Source organism: Engystomops pustulosus, chromosome 4 (assembly GCF_040894005.1).
Source record: "Engystomops pustulosus chromosome 4, aEngPut4.maternal, whole genome shotgun sequence".
Classification (NCBI taxonomy): domain Eukaryota; kingdom Metazoa; phylum Chordata; class Amphibia; order Anura; family Leptodactylidae; genus Engystomops; species Engystomops pustulosus.
The window spans coordinates 74,034,425-74,051,615 of NC_092414.1; the positions used below are offsets into that span (position 1 = coordinate 74,034,425).

Here is a 17,191-nt window from a genome sequence, read left to right on the forward strand (position 1 = left end):
CACCATGCTAGTGACGGGTTGGACCCCCTTTTGCCTTCAGAACTGCCTCAATTCTTCGTGGCATAGATTCAACAAGGTGCTGCAAGCATTCCTCAGAGTTTTTGGTCCATATTGACATGATGGCATCACACAGTTGCCGCAGATTTGTCGGCTGCACATCCATGATGCGAATCTCCCGTTCCACCACATCCCAAAGATGCTCTATTGGATTGAGATCTGGTGACTGTGGAGGCCATTTGAGTACAGTGACCTCATTGTCATGTTCAAGAAACCAGTCTGAGATGATTCCAGCTTTATGACATGGCGCATTATCCTGCTGAAAGTAGCCATCAGATGTTGGGTACATTGTGGTCATAAAGGGATGGACATGGTCAGCAACAATACTCAGGTAGGCTGTGGCGTTGCAACGATGCTCAATTGGTACCAAGGGGCCCAAAGAGTGCAAAGAAAATATTCCCCACACCATGACACCACCACCACCAGCCTGAACCGTTGATACAAGGCAGGATGGATCCATGCTTTCATGTTGTTGACGCCAAATTCTGACCCTACCATCCGAATGTCGCAGCAGAAATCAAGACTCATCAGACCAGGCAACGTTTTTCCAATCTTCTACTGTCCAATTTCGATGAGCTTGTGCAAATTGTAGCCTCAGTTTATTGTTCTTAGCTGATAGGAGTGGCACCCGGTGTGGTCTTCTGCTGCTGTAGCCCATCTGCCTCAAAGTTCGACGTACTGTGCGTTCAGAGATGTTCTTCTGCCTACCTTGGTTGTAACGGGTGGCAATTTGAGTCACTGTTGCCTTTCTATCAGCTCGAACCAGTCTGCCCATTCTCCTCTGACCACTGGCATCAACAAGGCATTTCCGCCCACAGAACTGCCACTCACTGGATGTTTTTTCTTTTTCGGACCATTCTCTGTAAACCCTAGAGATGGTTGTGCGTGAAAATCCCAGTAGATCAGCAGTTTCTGAAATACTCAGACCAGCCCTTCTGGCACCTACAACCATGCCACGTTCAAAGGCACTCAAATCACCTTTCTTCCCCATACTGATGCTCGGTTTGAACTGCAGGAGATTGTCTTGACCATGTCTACATGCCTAAATGCACTGAGTTGCCGCCATGTGATTGGCTGATTAGAAATTAAGTGTTAACGAGCAGTTGGACAGGTGTACCTAATAAAGTGGCGGTGAGTGTAGTTATATTAGAGAAAAAGTCTAGGAAGGAATCCAGCATTCAGGCAAAAAATGGAAATATAAACTCCGCCACTTTATTGAGAAAGGGTTAAAAACATGGTACTCAGAAGTCACATAATCTGACACGTTTCAGACCGCACATGGTCGTTAGCCGTAGCCTGAAACCATAGTGACATAATGCATGTTATATACAAATAGGAAATGATTTTTACCATGTATCTACAGAGGTTACAACATGAGTGACCGCACTTTGAAGTAGCTTTGTAGTGTAACCATGTTTCAGAGTGATTGTTGGATGTAAATAAATTAGGAGATACAATCTTGCCAAGTGAGAGTGCATTTTTGGAGACAAAACGTATTCCATTACTCAAGACTTGTAAAAGTATGTTGTTTTGATGTAAATTGGAAATTTCATACGATATCCTTGTACTTATGATGGTTGGTAGTACTAGTAGTGATAGGAGAACTAGCTTTGCTCAGATGCTTCTTGGAGCATAATTTTTTTTATATAAGAATTCCTTTTTGTCTTGAGACTTGAGTGAGGTTATTGTTCTATTAATACTGTGTCTGTTATATCCCCTCTCTTGTAGTCTTTGACAAATTGTTTCGGAAGTGGATACAAAAGAGTCATCAGTGGAGCAAATTCTCCTGGCTCTTATCAGTTCACATTTAGATAAGTTGCTTGTGACGTGGGAGAGATGGTTACTGCTTGCACATAATAAAGTACCATATTTTTCAGACTATAAGGCGCACAAATATATATGAACCTAGTTGTTTTTAGCAGCCATTTATTGAAGGTGCGCTTTATACTCCGGTGTGCCTTTATAGTCCGAAAAATACGGTATTGCCCGATGTAAACTTACTGTATAAGTTGGTTTGTATGTTATGAAATGTCGGGTCACCTGTAAGGATTAAATCCAAAAAATAAATGGTTTGTTCAGATGTATAAAATGTGAAGCTGTAGTTGTAGCTGTTATTGCTTAACCCTTTCCCGACATTTGACGTACTATTACTGCATGGCGGGAGGTGCGTTCCCGCAAAATGCAGTAATAGTACGTCCAGCTTCTGGCGCCGGCTCCTGAACGGAGCCCGCCCCAGAAGCTGCGGGTGTCGGCTATATATTATAGCCGACACCTGCCTCTAACACCCGCGATCGGGGGGGTCCGCTGCTCCGATCGCAGCCCCGGGACTGCCGGTGCCCGGGGCTGCGCGATCCTCCTGCCAAAAGCCGCGTCCGTGCCTTCTGGCAGGACCCGGCTGTGACACACTGAGCATGCGCAGTATCTGTATTACACTGTATTAGGTGAAGAATAGCTTGAACAAGTGATCAATGGATCACTTGTTCAAGCTAGCCTGTAAAAGTAAAGAAAAAAGGTAAAAAAACACTAATAACACACTTTTGAATAAAAATAATTAATTAAATAAAGTTAAAGTCCCCCTAAACACAAACATTCCCTATACACATCTAATAAAGTGAAAAAACTTGAAAATTTCCAAAATACCCCACATATTTGGTATCACCGCATCCGTAACAATCTGTACAATAATTCAGAAACATTATTGGACCCGTACGGTGAACGCCGTAATAACAAAACGCGAAAAACTCGCCAAAAATGTAAATTTTCATAAAATCCCTTCACAAAAATGTTCCAAAAAGTGATCAAAAAAAAGTTATGTGCACCAAAATGGTACCACTGAAAAGGACAACTCAACACGTAAAAAATAAGCCCTAAACTAGCACTGTCAACAAAAAAATATTAAAGTTATATCTCCGAAAAGATGGCGATGCAAAAACAAAGGAGATTTTCTTTATATTTGTTTTTTTCCTGTAAAATATATAAAAAACTATATAAATGAGGTATCACCATAATCGTAGTGATCTAGAGAATAAAAATATTATAGTATTTTTAGTGTATGGTGTACGACCCCCAAAATATACAAAAAAAAGATACCCAAAATTGACAATTTTCTTTTCCTCCATACATTAAAGAGTTAATAAAATCTCATCAAAAAGCTACAGACCCACTAAAATGAAGTATTTGTAAAGTTCATCTCATGTCACAAAAAATAAGCCCTTATATGTCCAAATTGCCAAAAAAATAAAGATTGTATAGCCATTATAAAGTGACAATGCATAATCTGCTCTGAATGGCGCAGCTTCCCTTCGATGCCCTGGCGTGTGCCCATACAGCAGGTTACCACCACATATGGGGTATTACTATACACGGGAGAGATTGGGTATCAAATTTTGTGGAGCGTTTTGGCATTTTATCCACTGAGAATTTGTACATTTTATGAAAAACACATTAATTTAGTAAAAAAAAAAAAAAAAATTCAAAATTGCATCCGATTTTGTTTTAACCCCTGTAAACCAATTAAAGGGCTAACAAACTTCATAAAAGTTGTTTTACGTACGTTGAGGGGTGTAGTTTCTATAATGGGCTAATTTATGGGTTTTTACTTTTATTTAGGCCTCTCAAAGTGACTTCAAACCTGAGCAGGTCCCTCAATAGCAGGATTTTGTGTTTTTTATGAAAATGTGAAAAATCGCACCTAACGTTCAAAGCCCCATAACATCCTACAAAAATGATGTATGTATAAAAAACCACGGAGGTATAAAGTAGACATTTGGTGAATGTTAGTTATTACCGTATGTTTTCTGGTGTTATGACTCATGTGTGGAAAAAGTAGAACATTTTGAATTTCGAAAATTGAGAATTTTTCCAAATTTTTACCAAATATCTGATTTTCTCATAAATAAATGCAAAACATACAACCAAAATTTTGTAACTAACATGAAGTACAATGTGTCACGAGAAAACAATTTCAAAATCACTTGGATATGTTAAAGCGTTTCGAAGTTATAACCACTTATAGGAATGTGAGGTAAATATACATCAGAAAATGTTTGCCCTGCTTCTTCCCAGTACGGCACTACCAGAAATGTGAATGTCAACTGCTATTTCATTGCACAGAGATGTCCAGAACAGAGTTGGGATTTGGCTGCAAATGTGCCAGTTCAATAGAAAACCCCTAAACATGAAACCATTTAGGAAACTACACCCTTAAATGAATTTATCTAGGGCTATAGTGAGCATTTTAACCCCCAACATGCTGGCAAAATGCCAAATATATTAACTCCAACTCATGCTATTTTAGACCAACACCCCAAAAATCATTCAGCGGGTTGTCCCAAGTACGCAATACCACACATGTGCCAATAATTGACAGGCTGAGCACACAGCAGGGCTGAGTCCCGGGGCTGCGATCGGAGCAGAGGACCCCCCCGGTAAGCGCAGTGGGGGGGTCCGATTCCAGCGAAAATGCCCCTGACACGCCGCGGTCGGCGCGACCACGGCGTGTTAGGCGTTAACACCCGCGATCGGAGAAATCTCCGATCGCGGGTGTTAGAGGCAGGTGTCGGCTATAATATATAGCCGACACCCGCAGCTTCTGGCGCCGGCTCCGTTCAGGAGCCGGCGCTAGAAGCTTGACGTACTATTACTGCATTTTGCAGGAACGCACCTCCCGCCGTGCAGTAATAGTATGTCAAATGTCGGGAAAGTGTTGCGCTGGGGAGTGTGTCGCTCACGATCGGATTGTGTCGCAATAGCGCCGGCTTTGACGCGGCACAAATTGTGGGGGTGGGCAGACGGACGATCCGACGGATTCGGACAACGCGCAGCATTTAACAAATCAATTTGTGTCGCATCCAATGCACTTACATACACTGGGAGGAAGATGGTGAACTCCAGCGGACCTGATCGGGGGAAGCAACACATGCAGCAAACACATTCATGATCTTCATGAATCGCAAATGGGCATTTTTGTGGACAACGCACCTCGGGGATCGCCGGGACCAGGTAAGTAAATGCGCCCCAGTATGTACAATCTGCTCAGCCAGCACACTAACTAGAATCCTGTCAGTGTCTGCTGCTCTGGAACATGCTGCTGGCAGATCCCATACAGTAGGCTCCCATTTATAAATAAATTGTGGGAGACCCAGGACCTCCATAGACTATAGATGGGATGGTGTAATACCATATTACTCCTGCAGTGGCGCTGGAGAGAAGGTGTACACCTTCTGGATACCTCTGATCGGTGGTGCCCCTGATGCTGGGAGCTCCTATAGTCAGTGCAAACCAGCAGTTACTAATGTGTAACCGGAAACTAATTGACTAGATCCCGGCGTGTAATACGTGTACCCGGGTGACAGGGCAGCGCGGACATGACACAGCACGAGCGCCGCTCTCACTGAGATCCAGGTATTGGGGGCAGCGCCACCTGGCGGCGCCCCCCGGCACTGCAGCCGCGCTGGTGTGATGTCATCGCCGTGGTCCTGCCTCTAGAGTGGAGCGGCAGGCATAGGGCTGGGTGCTGCTCATTGTACCCTGGGAATGGCTCGCACCTCCTGCTAGGATCCCCCGGTCACAAGGTCACACGCACACCCCGCCGCTACAAGGAAGGGAAGATGTCTGACGATTTCGGCTTCTTCTCCTCCTCGGAGAGCGGAGCTGCCGCAGAGACAGAAGAGGATCCTGCCGCCGCTTTCCTGGCCCAGCAAGAGAGCGAGATAGCCGGGATAGAGAATGACGAGGGCTTCGGGGCAGTGCTGGTGGGCAGCCAGGCGTCCTCCATGGAGCAGTCCGATCTAGGTGAGCGCTCCTGGGCCGCAGAGCTAACACTCTAGCTGGCGATCCTCAAGGTCACGGCGGCAGGTGCAGCCATTGGGGTCCATTAGTCTGGACTGCCTATTGTGCGGCTCAGTGTGGAGGGTGATGTGGGCACAGGCCATGTGTACTATACAATGTATACAATGTGCCATCACATCCTGGTGCCCATCCCTGTGTAATGGGCATCTCTTCTGTGTTGCTTGTCGCTATAAATCTAATATCTCTGGGGTCTGGTAGACTGTGTTAGCGCCACTTATCTTTTATGTCTATCGGGAAACAAATATACTGGTAATGGGAACTGATAACCACCTGGTATACATGTTGGCAGATTATAGTGTGCCCGTAATCTAATATCTGTGGTGGCATCAGACTATCAAATAATATTACATTGTATATGGAATCCTGATGTGTTATTTACTAAATATAAACATCCCGTTAAATACAACATGCACAAGATTTATGACATTCCTCCGTCATACAACGTAATATGTCACAATGGGACCTTATTGCTCAAGGGGATGCCAAAAAGCCAGGATCTTATTACTGGGCCGACCACAATGAATAGCTGCCCCCAGGACAGGCCTTTTGTAGTCATTTGTTTGTGAAAGAAGCAGTGCATGGGTATGATAGAAAAGCCCCCTTTATGTGATTAAGGGTGGTCTTCATGTACAGTCCATTAGGCCATCTGCACACAATGCGTATTACCGTATGAGGCGATTTTCTGCACGTAAAATCCAGAAGCAGCATTGTAGAGGATGGAGTTTTGCAAATCACAAAATAAAATATCAGATTTCTGCTGTGGATTTCTAATCCATGGAAGGAGAATTTTCTGTTGCAGATTCTGAGGTGGGATTTAACCATTGCAATGCAAAAAACTGCATAGAGGCGCAACAGAAACCAGCGACGCACAAGTGTCTCTGCATTTCAAGCCTTTTTGTGTATGACATGGGTCACCACTCACTTGAAGGCCTGTCATCTTATACCGGGGAATTTACGGCAGAACGATTCATATTCTCCAGAATGATTCACACCTCATCTACTACTGAGGCACCTGATAAGTATGGAGTACAAATGTCTGCCATAAATCGCATTAATGAGGATAGGTTATTACTATGAAAAGCGCCTGAACTGTACTTCTTTATGGTCTTTCACAAGTGGTGCACAACGTTCAAAATCAGCCTTTCGCCACCTGTTTTTAGAAGAAACATTACACGGCCGCACTAAATGCTATACTTTGTATTGGATCACCGCTCATGGCCATTCTTTTAACTGACTGTGTCACTGATCCGTTCAAAGGTAGAGCGTGTCCTAGTCTGAACTATTGTTCACGGATCAATCATAAACTATAGTTTATGGAAATCTGTGAAAAACTGATGCCTGACTGATGCAAATTGGCCGTGAGAAACGGAAGAAAATGTCACATTTAATGGCAGATGTTGGTGCAGGTAGCCTTTCTACTAAAATAATAATCTTTATTTATATAACGCCATCATATTCTGTAGCGCTTTACAAATCATAGGGGACATATACAAATATAATATTACATTACAGAGTACAAACAGTAATATGGAACAATAGGAGTGAGGGCCCTGCTCACAAGAGCTTACAGTCTATGAACCTTTTAATAGTAAGAGAAAGAAGAAGCAATTCACCTTTCATCCTTCCCCGCCTTGGTAACATATTCAAGGTGTATTACTGTAGTCCTTATCTCTGTATAGAAATTGTAGCTGTGATCATATTACAGGCACCGCAGCATAAGGAGTCTGGCTGTATGCCTGGCACACAAAGGTAGTGTGCGGCCAGCATGACATCCTGACTCCTACATCCAGTTGGCACCGAGTCTATTGGTCTCTCTGAACATTTACAAGTAATGAGATATTTACATTCAGCTTTGAAAATGGAAATTCACTGCGCAATAACCAACACACCTTTACAGATTTCTAGAGATGAAAGCAAACACAATCCCTGGGAGTGGTAGCATGTATGGTGCGGAGGTTTGCTGGAGTAAACATGGGCCTCTTAAAGGGGTTTTCCCACGAAGACAAGTTAGGCCCTATCTCCATCAGCTTCATAGAGATTAATGGAGCAGAACGATAATGCACAGCCGTCTGCTCCATTAGTCTGGCGGTTAATTTTTGCAATCTGTGGGGCTCTCAGCACTGAGACCCCCACTGTTCAGCAAGTTAGGTCCTATCCCGTCCTATCCCGGATATCCGTCCTCATAGATTGAACGGTGTGTTACCGTACAGTACCGTCGCTGGGGAAAAGATAGACCATGCTCTATTTTTCCTGTAAGTCTGGCTGGGCAACAACGTCTCCATGGAGAACAGCGCTCATCCTTCTGCCTCTCCAGCAAAACGTGCGCTACTCTCGGTTCCTGCCCTGGGCATAGGACACATTCTTGTGAAAGAAGCCTGAAACTGTATAAAACCCAGTGGTCCAGACTAAGCACAGCTTGCGTTTCTGGATATTATGTGTACATTTTTGTAAGCATAATTATAAACGAGATTCTATCACTGCTGTGATAAGAAATAAAAGCAATAACAATGTAAAATAGTGGGCTCCAGCTTCAAAAACTTGTATCGGATAGAGAAGAAATAGGAACTATGGGGGAGATTTATCAGTGCTTCTCTGCTAGTATTTTGGCTTAGAAGGACTGAAATAAGCACAATTTCTTGTGCACTGCAAGAAATTGTGATTATTCTGGCAATTACGCCATCTTCACACCACTTGGGCATGGAGGGGCACACCTCTTGCCTAAGTGGTCCGTCTCGGGGTGCTCCAGCCCCGTGCCTGCGCACTTTGTGAAAATGTTTATACTCAAAATTACGTCATATTCACATCTCAGTTCAAAGTTGATTTTCTAGAGGATGCCACCAACCTGGCCCATGAAAGAAACATGACCTTCAAGCTGTTCAGCTGATTTACAACCTATTGGTAATAGTTTATTAGGTCTATTTCTGATGACAGGTTCCCTTTAAATGCCATACACTGCAATGCTACTGCACGAGGCCTCATTTACACAAATGTGTGCCTTTTTCTGGGTCGCAAACATGGGCAGGAATAGGACCTCCCCTATCTTTTGGGGTGTGGGCAGTCGGTACATTCATGATGCAGTGATGCCTGGTAAATGCACTGCGCTATGAATATGCTGTTATCTTACATGGCCTAACATTTCTTATTTACAGCACCGAAATGCTGCGCAGCAAATCCACATGTAATATGCAACATATGCAGGTCACCCGATACGGCTGATTGAATCTTGCAGTGTAAATGATGATATGTGTGGCTGCTCACTGAAATTTAATGCTTTACTATTTTTGTTGTCCATATTAATTTTATGTGTGCCTTTTTACAACACTCTGCTACCTCAAAAATCACATTTGGTTCATCTTATTATAGAAATAGAAAAGTAACGGATTGTAGAGTGATATCAAAGTAAAACCCAGCCTTCTCCACTCTTACTTTGCTATCACTTTAGTAAGATGGTCCTTTACTATTCCTTTCCTATCATTGTAATGTAACAAACCATTACTATTACTTGGGTATTACTATAACATTATCCTTAACCTTTACTTGAACATCACTATAATGAGATGATCCGAATGGGATTTTATATGCACTGATGTCCTGTATAAAGGAACAGGTAACAATTTAATACAGGCAACAAGTCTAGTAGCTGCACGTCCTGATACAGAGTAAGCATCAATATTTGATCAGTTCTTATTCTGCAACCATCACTGGTCATGTGCTTGTAAACTAGACTCCCTCATGGATTTATCTTATTCTATTTTAGTATAATAATTTCCTACTTTGCAGAAAATACATTTATATTAAAGGGAACCTATCAGCAGAAATCGACCTAATAAGCCGAGCTGAGCAGGGAGGGGCGAGGTGCAGGAATGCTATAAAACATGTTTATAATCATCACTAAGGGAGGAGGTCATTTCAGATACACACCTTGGTGAGCAGATTACTACTTGCCAAGGCAAGGCTACTCATTCATTATTGGGGTTATTTCCTGCTTGATATTTGACAGCAGAATTTGATCATAAAATGAACAAAGCAAACAAAACGACACCACAAAGCAAGCAAGTGTTATTAAACAGCGTAAGTAATGGATGGTTACTTTCCGTACATTGAAGTCCATGGGGGACAGGAGTTCACCTACCGTTCAGTTACCCTCTCCTAAAATGAAGTGCACTGAAAACTTCTGATGCAAGTATGAATGTGGACTAAGCAGTTTAGCAGACAAGAAAAGACTGATAAAAAGGGATAATGTGAACAGCGTCTTTGTGGAATTCTCTATATGTTGCATGTGGGGATCACAAAGGCATAATAATATATTAGGATACTTTGTAGAAAAAAAAATCCCATGTTAGTTCAAAACTTATATAATTCCAGTATTTTACAAAACATTTTAAATGTAAATAATGGGCACACAGATTTGTCGAGCTGAAAACTGTTTTCAATATTTGCTTTAGATCCTGCTGCTCTGTGGCTGCTTTAGATCATTTCTATCAGGTGACTAAAAAGATTCCAGGATATTCCAATTTCTTGTTAACAGCCATTGTAATAAAAGCGGTAAAATAAGGAAGTTCTCTCTATCTTAAAGGTTGGCCTATTGACTATTGTAAAATAATCCCATCTGAAAGTAAATGTGCAGACATTGGGGATCGGATGCCATATTTACAATAAAGGGCTTGCCGCTCCTATATACTGTATTATCTCCTAAAACTTCCCTAATTGTATTGTTCTTAAATGTTCTGGGACTTTTTCCTGTAATGAAATTACTTTATTTCACTCCTCTCCTCCACACTCATCCAGGAGGTTACAAAACGTACCTTACACTTACTAACTCGATGCAACTGCCTGTACAAACTGTGTTCTGGATTCACTGTGACTGCTGGTAATGCTGTTCTGTCATAGCTTTGGCCTAGCATAGTACTGCAGAAGACTTGTGTATCTGGGTGTCTGTAACATAGGCCCAGTCCAAAACTTCAAAAATTTGTCCACCGCAATCCAATAATCACTCGGGATTGGAGATAAAATAATTTCTTCTTTATTAGATCAAAAGTTCTGTACAAGTAGAGCAAAACTGACACTAAAAAAGGAAGGTAAACAAAATGTCTTCTGTTCCCCATAGACTTGAATGTACCTTCCGTTACCCATCTGCTACTTACAGTGGGGGAAAAAATGTGCCCTGCTGCGCTATTTTTACTGCCATTAATGATATAATGTATAACAGAACCTGCCGAGAAAAGGTGTGAACTTAGGGTGATTCCAACACGTGGCGTTTTGAACCTGTTTTTGGTCCATTTTTAAGCAGTCCGTAAAAAAACGCATCCTTTTTTTGAGAACGCATCAGTTTTTTACCATTTTTAGTTAAGATAATAGGTAAAACCTGTCAAAAACGCATGCGTTTTTCTAACTGACTGCTTAAAAACAGACCAAAAACAGGTTCAAAACGCCATGTGTGGCATCACCCTTATCCATAGAAGTGTCTCTACTACTATGTTAAACATCACATGGCTTGCACATGCTGGGACAATATGGTGTAGCTGTTTGGTCATTTACTAAAGATAGAGAATTGTACACTAAAGTGCATTAGAGCAGCAGGAATTTGTTTATTATAACTATTATTTTAGGCTAGTTTAGGCATATTCAGTTCGTTACATATGGACTATATGTAGACCTTATTTCTCTGAAAACTTCCTCTGTAGCCAGACAAGGGGCTTCTGTTATGATCATGTATTTGATATAGGACCCTAGTCTTGTGGTGATTCATGGGACCACAGTGGACTATGATGCTGTGGGTCTGGATTCTGGAGTAGTGTGGAAAATCATAGCAGTCAGATTGGCCTATTCCTGTTTCCCAAGGCCTTAGGGTGCAGTCACATGGTCCGTTTTTAAACGGACTAAAAACACATTGTGAAAATCTCGCTGATCCTCTCTAGCGGTGGCTACGGATGTGTAAGTACTGAGTGTGTGGTCAATGAGTGGTCCTAGATCCCTTTAGATCATTGTACACAATTTCTCATGTTTAGCAATGGCACTTTCCTTGATTGAGAGCCTCTTGTCTATGTAGCTTCTTGTGGTGCATTGCATCTGTCACATTTCTGCTCTACGGAATTGTGTGAAAGGTTGGTAATTTTAGGAATTTTTGGGGAAAAAAAAGGTACTTCATATACTTTTTTTTTTCCCCCAACCAATGCAACAAAAAATGGCAATGTTGTTCTATTTCTATTTTCTTTGTTTATTTTTTCTTTCCATGTTCAAAACATAGAATATATATTTTAATGGCCATATGTGCATCAGCCAGTGCACAAACATTGATTGTTTTGCTTTTATTGCTTTTTTTTCCATTGGAAACTTTAGCATTTGAACGCCTGTATAGTGCTATATAATGCATGATACAGTAATGCTGATCATGAACATGTGCAATTTTCTTTGCAGGGGGATTTGATGACTTGGTGACCACTCCTGTTAATGGAGATTTGGACCAGGTAAGAATATCACTTATAATGGAGTTGTTGAGAAAAAAAGTCCTTTTACTAGCTATTGATGAAAAACTGCATTGTATATTGTGACCCGTCCACTTTCAGCAAATGATTGCTATTGTTTGTGTAATGAAAAGTTATGCAATTCCCCAATATACTTTCTGTATCAATTCATCATTGTTTTCTAGATCTCTGCTTGCTGTCATTCTATAGGAATAAATACTTTAAATACTTATTTGTGGTCATGTTATGTCACATAGGTGGTTGTAACTCACATCTTTGATTACTTTTTGTGAAATTTAAAGAGCCGTGCACCATTGTGACATCACATGACCATGGACCAATGTTTATCCACAGGAAGTAAATAATGAGGCTTCCTATAGAATGACAACAAGCAGAGATCTAGATAACTATTTGGAATTGATACAGAAAGTATATTGGAAAATTGTAGAACTTTTGTAAACTATTTGCTGACAGTGTACAACCCCTTTAACATATTTGATGGCATCATTTCACATTGTGTGCACTATGCCATGAAGTAGTGGGGTTTAATCTAGAGTATCTTCCAGAAACTGGGCGCTATGAAATGAAATGCCCATTGGGTTTTCTGGTTGGCTATATTTCAGCTTTCTGCATCCCCTTTGCCTAGTAATTGTCATAGTGATGAATTGTTAGTTGTTGTCATAATGTGTAGTATGTGGCTCTGTTCTATCCTGCTACATCACTGCCTCCTCCCCAGCTATGAAGAAGGGTCAATATTTAGCAATCTATGCAAGACAATTGATTTTTTCTGTAAGGATAAGATTTATACAAATATGGAGGTTTTTGTTGTTGTCTTGTGTTAATCAGTGTAACAGTAGGAAGGATTATCTATTTAACCAGGAACCAGGATGAAGGATTGTAAACCAAGTACACTGACATACTGGTGTGTCCCCCCTCTGGTAGGATCTGCTCTTAATTTAGCTTCTCATGCCTTGGTTTTTACACAAAAAGGCTTTTAAAAGTATGCAAATTAGCCATAGATGTTAATGGAGCCAGGAGCCCCTCAGGATCATTTGCATAATTTTAAAAGCCCTTTTTCTTAAAAACAAGGGCATAGTAAGCCTAAATAAGAGCAGATCCTGCCAGAGGGGGACACACCAGTAGGACAGTGTGCTTGGTTTACAATCCTTCATCCTGGTGGTAGATTTCCTTTAATATAATGATAAAAAATTTACCGCTCAATGTAAAAATGTAAGAGGAGTTTCACATTGATAACCTCTCTCTTTCAGGAGCCTGGGGGGTTTAATGATGGATATGCAGCTATAGCCCAGGCTGATAGACTAACACAGGAACCTGAAAGCCTGCGGAAATGGAGAGAGGAACAGAAGGTGCGCCTGGAGGAGTTGGGTATGTAGTGAACTAACCTTTTGTCTTAACTTACTTATAAATAGGACTTTATTTTCTTCTCCCATGGGTAATATGGGTGGGGTTTGTTTTTTGTGGAAGTTGTATACAAGTTATTCATGGTGGTATATTCTACTGTAAAATAATAAAATAAACGAATGAAAAGAAGTGTCTGGTTCTCATATTGGTCACCACATGTCATTATTCTCTCTCTTGCTGCAACTAGTAGTTAATGTATTTTATATATAACTAGAAACCACATAGAAACAACTCAAAGGCAAATAGTTACTGTTTGTCTATATAAATAAAAAGAATTTAGTAGAAATTCTGCAGATAAGGGCCTAATCTTCTGATGCCCCTCTTCTTCATCTGGGGACCAGCAAAGGGAATGACTTTAGTTGGGGGGGATGGATTTACAGTCCTTCTGCAGAGGGAGAAACTTCTACTCCAGCCAATTGTCTTTGATTGTAAAAAAACATCATGGGAAATCACTGAGCCCTGGAGGATATCTTCATAAAGTCTTAATTAAAATCTTCATTATTTTAAGTTTCTATTTGTAATAAGACAAAATATAATTGAAGTAAAGGAAGGTATTAAAGGGGAAGGGGGCTGTATTTTGTTTCTTATCTTTAATGCAATCCTGTATATTTTGTATATTTTTCCATTACAGATGCAGCAGCCAAGGTGACAGAACAGGAATGGCGAGAGAAGGCCAAGAAGGACCTAGAGGAGTGGTACCAGCGGCAGAGCGAGCAAATAGAAAAGAATAAGGTTACTAATAGGTGAGTGATATTAAAGCTATCTACTATACACTGCAGTTGTCCTATTGGCCACAGAATAAGTTATTAAATTACAGGTAAAAAAATATTTAAACCAGGTCCTAGGAGAATGTGCCTGTAACACAGTAAAAGAGAAAAAACACTCTTATATTTGTACTTAATAAGGCAGTTCATGTTATTGTGGCAGAGAATTACTGACAGAATTTAAATTTATGTATTTTTTTGGCTTTTTATTTTGTGTACTGCTACCATGGACCAAAAACTTACATTGTGGTTAAAGTGTAGGAAATGTACCTGTAGCAGATGCCCCTGCCATTATATACCAGGAAGGGGGCGACTGTGTGCTTGCCCGAATTTCCCGAACAAGACACCCTACCGAAGTTGGGCCTCCATGCATCATGGTGAAATATGATGCAGGGAGTCCCTCCTTCTTTGCAACACAACAGCAGCAGTGAACTTTACAGCACTAGGATCAGTATGTAAAATCCTAATAGCTTAAGCCATTTGTCAGGTAAAAATTAAAGGAATTGTGAGGAAATGAGGTGTATTTTTTGTAGGATTTCTATAGAACTAGAGAAGGCACAGCACCAGTGCTGCTAGCAAGATGTCCAGTAACAAATGGTATTCTATATAATTGATAGGGCAGTACTATACTGTATTTATACTACATTTATTTATGAAAAAGTTAATATTCATTATTATAAACAGTGTAAAATATATATCATTATACTAAGCAGGAAAAAAGCATTAATTGGTTTAATATGGAGGAGTAGCGGACCTTGTGAAGAAAGGTCCTGGTTCTGTAACATATAAGCTGCATTTTTAACATGGTGATTGGTGGAAAATTGCTGCCCAGGATCCTCATCAAAACATGCCGAAATATTTTTGAGGGTGCGGAGACATTGCTTGCATTGTTTAAACCATGGAAACGCATATATGATCGGCCCGTCCCGGTGCACTTGCATTGTGTTTATATACGAAATGCAAGCGCACCCTAAAAGGTCCTCTTTCAAGCTGTAATATTAGACGACCAGCCTCCAAATGCTGTTTGAATTGGGGGCATCAATAAGGAGACTGACAAAGAAGTCCTCACCAATTGGCATCGTTCTACAAAAATTATTGTTACATGTTCCACTTATGGCTACTTGACTTTGCTGTTTTTTCTAACTTTCCTCTTCATTTTCACATTTGTCTTTTCTTTCTCTTTCTCTCTCTCTCTCTCTTATGCTACTAACCAAGGATTGCGGACAAAGCATTTTACCAGCAACCTAATGCTGATGTCATTGGTTACGTGTATGTTGAGCTTGTCTTACTCTCTCTATGTTTGTACATGTACTCATTTTAAAATGTATAGGTTTAAGAGTAATATATAAGAATATATAGTAACATATAAGGGAAGTGTTTGTATGTGAGCTATGGTAATTCTGATCATTTAATCTTCTGATCCCATTATCACAGGGACAGGTATAATACATAATTACATTTTGCTCTTTATATAACCTTTAGAGGAAGTTATTTATCAGAAAGAAGCTGTTTATTGGCCCGAAATGTCATTATTTGTTCTTTAGATAGTCCGGAACATGCATTAGGTTAAATAGCAATTCCAAAGAAGTAGCTCGTCTTGGCCATTGTTACTTGTTCTGGGTCAAAACCCGGTCTCTGTGACCAGCTGTAATTTATGGGAGAACCAAGCTCCATGTGTCTAATTCAGACATTACAGGGGAGAAATGTTCTAAAATAGATGGCATACAGAAGTACAACTCCTCCCAAGTCATTATGTTCATAAGCATGAGCCTTTAAGGGGCTACCCATAGATATATATTATACTACATTGTACATAAATGACATGGCTAACATTTTTACTGTTTTCTCCATAAAGGGCGTCTGATGAAGCCTTGGTCTCGGAGACCAAGGATGAAGAGACCGGGACTGAATGGGAGCGTGTTGCCCGCCTTTGTGATTTCAACCCCAAGAGCAGCAAGCAGTCTAAAGATGTGTCTCGTCTGAGATCTGTCCTTATCTCCTTAAAACAGACGCCGCTATCTCGCTAGATTTCTCATCCAGTGTCACCTTGTCACCTCCCTGCTTCACACCAAAGAATCCATCCTTGCAAGTCTGAGGCCATTCACTCATGCCCTTAATGTTGCCAATATCCAGTCCCTAATACTTTCCCCTGCACATCCTTCAGAAAACCCGTAAAGGCAGTCTGAAAACCAGATCTGATTCCATTCACTTATTCTATTAGGCTAATGTTTGGTAAATTGAGGCAGTGTTAAGGGGAGCATGCGGAGGACGGGAGCTTTTTTTCTTGGGGAGGTTTATGTTTTTCCTGTCTGTGTGTGCCTGGCTTTTAACAATGCTTGTCCATATATTTTACCTAAGGTGTTCTGCAAATGAAAAGCCTGTATGCCGTAATTGCCCATTAAACTCTTAAAAAGAAGAGGTTACTGTAATTCCCCAGGATTTGGGATTAACTAAATCTATGCACATACCGTACAATGCACAATACAAAGGAAACTGATCATCTAAGCTCCAACTGGTCATTAAATATCTTCATATTCCAAGCTGCTTTTCTGAAGCTGTCATTTGTATATTGAAGGATATGTACATTTCTGCAATGCAAAACATGAACTAATTAATAAAGCAAATTGCAAATAA

The 17,191-nt window shown here is 40.8% G+C and overlaps 1 protein-coding gene across 2 annotated transcripts; it reads left to right on the top strand.

The window, feature by feature from the left end:
• Window positions 1-5,426: 5,426 nt before the first annotated feature.
• CLTB (clathrin light chain B) lies at window positions 5,427-17,191 on the top strand. Of its 2 annotated transcripts, XM_072146264.1 has the most exons (6): window positions 5,427-5,850; window positions 12,325-12,374; window positions 13,640-13,757; window positions 14,425-14,536; window positions 15,773-15,826; window positions 16,413-17,191. In XM_072146264.1, exons 1-6 carry the CDS (start codon window positions 5,667-5,669, stop codon window positions 16,582-16,584), a joined length of 690 nt encoding a protein of 229 aa, XP_072002365.1. In that variant the 5' UTR covers window positions 5,427-5,666; the 3' UTR covers window positions 16,585-17,191. The 2 variants fall into 2 exon arrangements, with proteins under 2 accessions (XP_072002365.1, XP_072002366.1); XM_072146265.1 differs by lacking the exon at window positions 15,773-15,826 and having other exon boundaries at window positions 5,438-5,850.

What these genes read in the sequence shown, in the direction of transcription:
- CLTB (XM_072146264.1), top strand. Translation starts at nt 5,667, where the DNA reads ATGTCTGACGATTTCGGCTTCTTCTCCTCCTCGGAGAGCGGAGCTGCC. An exon ending in GGTGCGCCTGGAGGAGTTGG is followed by an intron (nt 13,758 to 14,424) that starts GTATGTAGTGAA and finishes TTTCCATTACAG; the next exon opens with ATGCAGCAGCCAAGGTGACA. An exon ending in GCTGATGTCATTGGTTACGT is followed by an intron (nt 15,827 to 16,412) that starts GTATGTTGAGCT and finishes TTCTCCATAAAG; the next exon opens with GGCGTCTGATGAAGCCTTGG.